We start from the raw sequence: 6,545 nt of genomic DNA on the forward strand, positions 1-6,545 counted from the left end.
AAGGTCGAATATCAAAGTCATTTAAACCCTTTCCGTTTTAGAATTTTTTTTCCTAAACAAACAAAAAAATCTTTTCCTAAGCAATGTTATCAAATCATTTAGATTCTTTTTAGAAATTTACGATATTACATAAGAACTTTTTTTGTCGAGAATAATAAATTTTAATTAAAACATAAGATTTTTTCTTCTGTCAAAAAAATTAAAACATAAGATTTTAAATATGGTTAACAATTAAAAACAACGGACAATAGCCAATAGGTATCGGGTTCGATCTCTAAAACTAACATTATCACTGTTCGATGTCTTTTTTACTGAACATACACCAATATTCCTTGGTCTCTATATTTATCATTATTGCCTCGATAATTTTTTGTCAGTTAGTTTTAAAAAAGTACTAGTATATTGATATTTATGTTATTTTTCGTTACAACACTCGACTCATATTAGAAGATAGGATTCTCTTTTTCAAACATATCCAACTTTCCAACAAGATTCTCCACCAAACAAAAAGACACACCACAAAACGATACCTCTTGCATGCGCCCAACACCAAAAGCGTACGAAATTATGGTCATTTCAAGACACAAAAAAGTGAAAAAGAGGTCCAAAACAACTAAAGCACGACATCAAAAGAAACAAACTAGAATATGAAACATCATTGATTCAGCAACAGCAACAATTTTCAAACTTCATCCAAATTGGAACCCCGGTGAAAAAGAATCCAGCAAGAGCACAACAACAGAGAAATCTTAAAAAGAACAAACTAAAGACTAACAACAATACTAAATTACATTGAAAATAATACAATTTCTCTGTCTCTTTAGTTAATTAATTAAAACCGGATTCATCTTCCCCGGGTAACCCATTTCATTGTTTGTCTAACCTCCTAATCAAGAAAACAACAGGTTAATAATCCAATTCATCATCCCAACAACTCTTCTTGTCCTTCTGAAGGGCATCTTATAAGCTCCAATATCGTAACTACCTCTCCCATTTCTGGCCTATTAGATGGCACTTGTGAAGTACATACCAAACCAAGCTTAATCACAGGAATCACTTCTTCTACTGGAAACTTCCCTAGTAGCCTCTCATCAATACATTCCTCTACTCTCCCTTCATCCAATGCTCCTCTTACCATGTCACAAAGTACAACAACATCATCCTCCATATACTCTACTGGCCTTTTCCCTGTCACAATCTCCAAAACCAAAACTCCGAATCCATAAACATCGCATTTCTCTGTTATTTTCACTGTTTTGCAGGCAAACTCCGGTGCCATGTAGCCGAGTGCGCTTTGAATTTTGCTGCTCAAGACGTAGCGGTCGAGCATTGGTAGCAGCCTTGCTAGGCCGTAATCGCCTACTTTAGGTTCGCCGTAGCTATCAATGAGGATGTTGGTTGACTTAATGTTGTAGTGAATGATGTTGGAGTGATGCAAGTGAGCTAAGGCCTTTGCCGACCCGAGAATGACGTTAAACCTCTCGTTCCATGAAAGGAAGTTTTCGCCTGATCCTTCATGGAGATGTTTGTAAAGGCTACCGCGAGAGACAAACTCATATATGAGGAGTTGAAGTGATGAAGTCCAATAATAGCCTTCAAGTTCAACAAGATTTTGGTGTCTGACTTTTCCTAATTTCTTCACTTCCCTCTCGAAATCTTCTTGTGACTTGACAAGGCTCGACACGGTGAGCTTCTTTATAGCAACTGAGCGACCGTCCCCTAGTACTGTTTGGTACACAGCACCAAATCCTCCACGCCCAAGCTCGCAATCTTTGTTAAGCAAAGCATGTGCACCAGAGCTGAAATCAGGTTCACCTGAAAACATGACAAGCTTGCCAGAGTTGGCATCTGTGGTTGGCGAACGGCTATAATCATCCCCTGCAGAAAAATCAAGGGCCGCTGGAGATCGAGATGCGGCGGACCGAACACGGAGGTTGAGAACAGTGATGCCAATGACACCAATTACAATGAAAGCAGCTGCACCAATGGCAATGAGTGCTGAAATGCTGAGAATATTTCTCTTGTGACCTGACATTGGAGTAGGTGAACCTGGGTCAGAGTCACCAGAAAAGTTGGGATTCAGAACAATAGGCTTTGGGAGCCTAACAGGGCATTTTTTGTTTACAACAGAGCCACACAGAAATGGATTGCCAGCAACGGATGAAGGTGAAATGGTGTTAAAGAAACCACCGGCCGGCAGTTCGCCCTGAAGATTATTGTGAGATAAATTGAAGGTTAGGAGATTGGGAAGGTTGGCCAATTGTTTAGGAAGGCTTCCATTAAGATTGTTGAATGATATGTCCACAGTTTTCAAATTGGTGAGTTTTGCAAGTGCTGCTGGTATTGACCCATTCAGCTTGTTCTTCGACAGAATCCTACACAATGTGCCAAAAAAGAAAGGAGAGAAATAAAGAAACAACCGAGAGTCAGAACAGAAACCATAATGAAAATAAGAGCATATCAGATGTTACTGCATTATAATAAAAATTCAACTCAAGACTAAAAAGCAGCTAAAAGATGGCGCCAATTGAGGAATAGACAAACAATGCATGAAACTCTTAACTGCAAAAAATTAAAGCCACGCCTACTATAACAGATATTTGGTTGGTAGTTCAAGTTTCAATCACTATCCATTCTCTTAGATGCATTATGGATGTCTTTTGTTCAAACTTTTTACTTATGATAGGGCAGGGTCTAGAAAAAGTGAGAAGTCTCATTGAACTAAACACTGTTATTGCTAGTGATGTAATGATAATAAATAAAAAGTGCACAACAAACCTATTTATGCAAAATAATAGAAATCTACATATCAAACTGAATCAAAGTTGAGACATTTTCAGTTGTTTTTTTATCATTTGTAGAACACGGAGAAAAAGTGAGACCACAAGAAATGTCTCCATAAAGGGCATAACAACAACCATGAACAAACATCTAGTTACGGGTATGATGGATGTATCTATCCAATTAAATAAGTTAACGCAATTTCTAACCAAATATGTGGCATGCAGATTAGCTAGATCTTCTAAGATTGGAACAGCCTTAAATTATCCATAGAGCATATCCACACATGTTTAAAACAAAAATATGGCAAAGGAAAAAGGAACTTACAAAGTTGTTAATGGAAAGCAGTTCTCAATTGACATTGGGATTTTCCCAGTAAGGAAGTTGTTTTCCAAAATAAGTTCTTTCAAGGAAAGAGCTCCACCAATTTCCCGAGGTATGCTTCCGTTTAGTTTATTATAACTCAAATCAAGACTAGAACATGTTTTCAAATCACCGATTGAAGCTGGAATAAGACCTCCCAAAGAGTTATATGATAAATTCAAAACCTGCAAGCTGCTTAAATGTGAAACAGCAGAAGTGATTTCACCAGAAAATGCATTGTGAGACAAATCCAAAACTTGAAGACTCTGAACCACAACTTTTTTCAAGGAATAGAGAGGGCTTTTCACCCTACCACTCATTTTGTTATCTGCCACTGAAACCTTCTCCAAATCCGACCCAAAAATCCAAGAAGGAAGATCTCCAGACAATGAATTTTGGCTAACATCCAAAGCCACAAGGTTTGTGCAATTCACCATGGACTCCGGAAGATTGCCAGTGAAACCATTTCCAGAAAGATTCAATGTTTTCATTAACCAAAGTTTTCCTAAAGAGTCCGGCACCAGACCAGAAAATCTATTCCTAGAAAGATCCAATGTCTGAAGACCCTTCATCTCTCCAATCCAATCAGGAACATCTCCTGAGAAAGCATTTCCACTCAAACTAAAGTAACCACACAACACCAAATCCTTCAAATCACTAGGAATACTACCCGAGAAAGAATTATCACCAAAATCAATAGACCTCAAAAGCAAACAACTTCCAAACCCATAAGGTATCTTTCCAGAAAAGCTATTCCTAGCCAAGTTAACGCTTCTCAAATTCTTCAACGCCTCAACACCTTCCGGAATCTCACCTTCCAACAAATTATCAGACAAATCAAGAGACCTGAGTCCACTCAAACTCCAAATCTCCTTAGGAACATTCCCATCAAACTGGTTAAAAGAAAGGTCAACATTAGCAACAGCTGAACATGACCCTAAACTAGAAGGTATGTTCCCAGAAAACAAATTCCCAGCTAAAGAAACAACTCTCATCGACCCACATTGTCGAAAAAAATCATCAGGAACAACCCCCGAAAGATTATTATTACTCAAATCAAGAACCCTAAGGTTATCAATAGTAGCAATATTAGGGGTTATACTCCCGGTAAGATTGTTATTCGCCAAATAAAGCCGACGCAGAAACTGCAAACGTTGCAACCCACGACCAATTCTTCCAGATAAAGAGAACCCATTCAGGTTAACCTCCACCACTCTGTTGGATCTAGCGTTGCATTTCACACCAACCCAACTACCACTGCAAGCACTTTCATCATCTTCATTCCAAGATGTTAACTTTCCCTTTGGATCTTGTATATCCGCTTTGAACACAATCAACCCCAAAACGTCGTCGTTTAAAGACGGGTTAACAGCTTTCACCGTCACCAAAAACAGCAACACGAAAAAAACTCGCATAACTCTCATTTTAAATGAAGCTTCCATTTTCCTCCAACACTAAACTAAAACTCCATCTGAAATTGAGTTCGGAGAAACAAAGTAAAATTATGAGGTAGATTTGAAAGTGAGATTAAAAACGAAGGGGGTAAAAATAAAAAAGGAGGGTGTGAAACAGAATGTGACAGTAGCAGATGTAGTAGCAGAAGGAGAAAAAGTACCAAAGTGCCCTAGAAACAACTTTGAAGAGAAAGAGAAACAGAGAGGAAGTAAAGTTGAAGAAAAAGCACAAGAGTGTTTATGTGAAACGGTTAAATGAAAGAACAGAAGAGACTTTAGGTTACCGGAAGAAGAAGTTAAGCGGTGGATGCTTACCGGGAAATGTGAAAAGTTGAGAGGTTTTCCGACAGGGTGGCCGGAATTTGTTATGTGGCGGTGGTGAGAAAGTAACGTCTCTCTCTAATGTCTCTCTCTGGTGTGCTGTGCGCACATAAGGAAATAATATTCGGTTTTTAATAACGGGAAAAGGGGGACCTGGTGGGTAGATGGAGAAATAAATAAAGATAGTACACGTGGCGTTAGGCATGTGGGGTTGGAATTCTACGTGTCAGACAAGTCATTATGGTCTGTTATCTTTTGACGTGGATGGCTTAGCTGGCAGGGCAACTTCCAAGACTGCCCTTCTTTTTTCCATTGACTGTAGTCTTGTAGTACAAGTTTTTACTCCTACAATTTACGGTTTTTTTTCTAGAATCTTTCTTTAAAATATCAAGATAATACTCAATCATAAATTGAAACTGGAAAGTAAAGAATACTAACAAAATCATTTTTAAGTGACGTTTTAAAACATATATACTTTTTATTATTTTAAAATATAAAACAATAAATATTTTAATTATTAAATGCCAAAAAATATTATTTTATTACCCTCCAAGTATTTTTATTTTTATTTTTTAAGTCATCAAAATTTTTTAAAAATCAAAAGATTATTAAACTTAAACATGTTTAGATTCTGCTAATACAAAAAGAACTTACAAGATACTAGTACTAAACAGTGAGTACTAAGGAAAGTAATGAGTAAATTATACCGGAAAAAACACAATTTTTTATATAACTAATTTTACGGTATAAAGTTCTATAACGAGAGTGTTTTTGCTACAGGTTTGTGGATGGCATGTGATCTTAATTTATAATGGGAATGGGGTAATTTAGGAAAAGAGAAAAGGTATCAACACTTTAGAGTGGAAGCTAGTTGGCTCCTGAAAAGAGAAAAGAAAAGCAATAAAGGCAAGTAGGTGTGTGAGCATGGTGGGTGGTGCAATTAAAGAAAAGGGAGAAAGATGGTGGAGAGTGAATGGTGTGGAGCAGTGCACAGAAATGTACTGGTAAATAGGACATATATCCCTTTCATGCTTTTTCAGATTTCATCAAACCAAACTCAGGGCCCTTGTAGTTGTGGTTCTAGTTCTACTTCCTCGCCTCTAACACCTAGTACTACTTGTTTTTTTTTATAGATAGGCGAAGATATAAAAAGATTATTATAATTTCGACATTAAAAATATAAAAAGATAATTTAAGATATAGATTTTATTAAATATTATTATTATTTTGTAGTAAGATTTTTTATATGAGATTAATTGTTATGCACTGTCAGTGTAAAAAAATTTACACGGTCAATACATCACAATCATCCGTTTGTATTATTTTTTAAATGTTTAAAATAAAAAGTCAAATCTTTTAAATATATCAGTGGTTGTCATTAACTGACGGTGTAAAAAATCTTTATACTGTTAGTGTATATCAATTAAATTCTTTTTATATTCTTTTAAAAAAAGAAATATGAATTATGTTTGAGACTGTGAGAGGGTTTAATGACACTGAAAAGCCTTATTCTTTCTCTTCGATTCATTGTTTGAGAAGTAGTTTTTGCATCATTTTTTTCTTAATCCAAACGGCAGTGGTGGTGCGACGGTCGGTGTTAGCCACCTGCACCACCTTGTAACCTGT

The 6,545-nt window shown here is 36.5% G+C and overlaps 1 protein-coding gene across 1 annotated transcript; it reads right to left on the reverse strand.

Moving 5' to 3' along the window:
• Window positions 1-641: 641 nt before the first annotated feature.
• On the reverse strand, window positions 642-5,065 carry LOC127080827 (probable LRR receptor-like serine/threonine-protein kinase IRK). Its single transcript, XM_051021120.1, has 3 exons — window positions 4,914-5,065; window positions 3,109-4,615; window positions 642-2,375 (listed from the first exon to the last, which is right to left on the reverse strand). Exons 2-3 carry the CDS (start codon window positions 4,584-4,586, stop codon window positions 923-925), a joined length of 2,931 nt encoding a protein of 976 aa, XP_050877077.1. The 5' UTR covers window positions 4,587-4,615; window positions 4,914-5,065; the 3' UTR covers window positions 642-922.
• Window positions 5,066-6,545: the final 1,480 nt, after the last annotated feature.

The sequence above is a fragment of the Lathyrus oleraceus genome, chromosome 5, assembly GCF_024323335.1.
Source record: "Lathyrus oleraceus cultivar Zhongwan6 chromosome 5, CAAS_Psat_ZW6_1.0, whole genome shotgun sequence".
In the NCBI taxonomy this organism is placed as follows: Eukaryota; Viridiplantae; Streptophyta; class Magnoliopsida; order Fabales; family Fabaceae; genus Lathyrus; species Lathyrus oleraceus.

Coding starts and splice junctions, on each gene's coding strand:
- LOC127080827 (XM_051021120.1), bottom strand. CDS start 4,586: ATGGAAGCTTCATTTAAAATGAGAGTTATGCGAGTTTTTTTCGTGTTG. Junction 2,376..3,108: donor TGCTTTCCATTAACAACTTT/GTAAGTTCCTTT, acceptor CACATTGTGTAG/GATTCTGTCGAAGAACAAGC.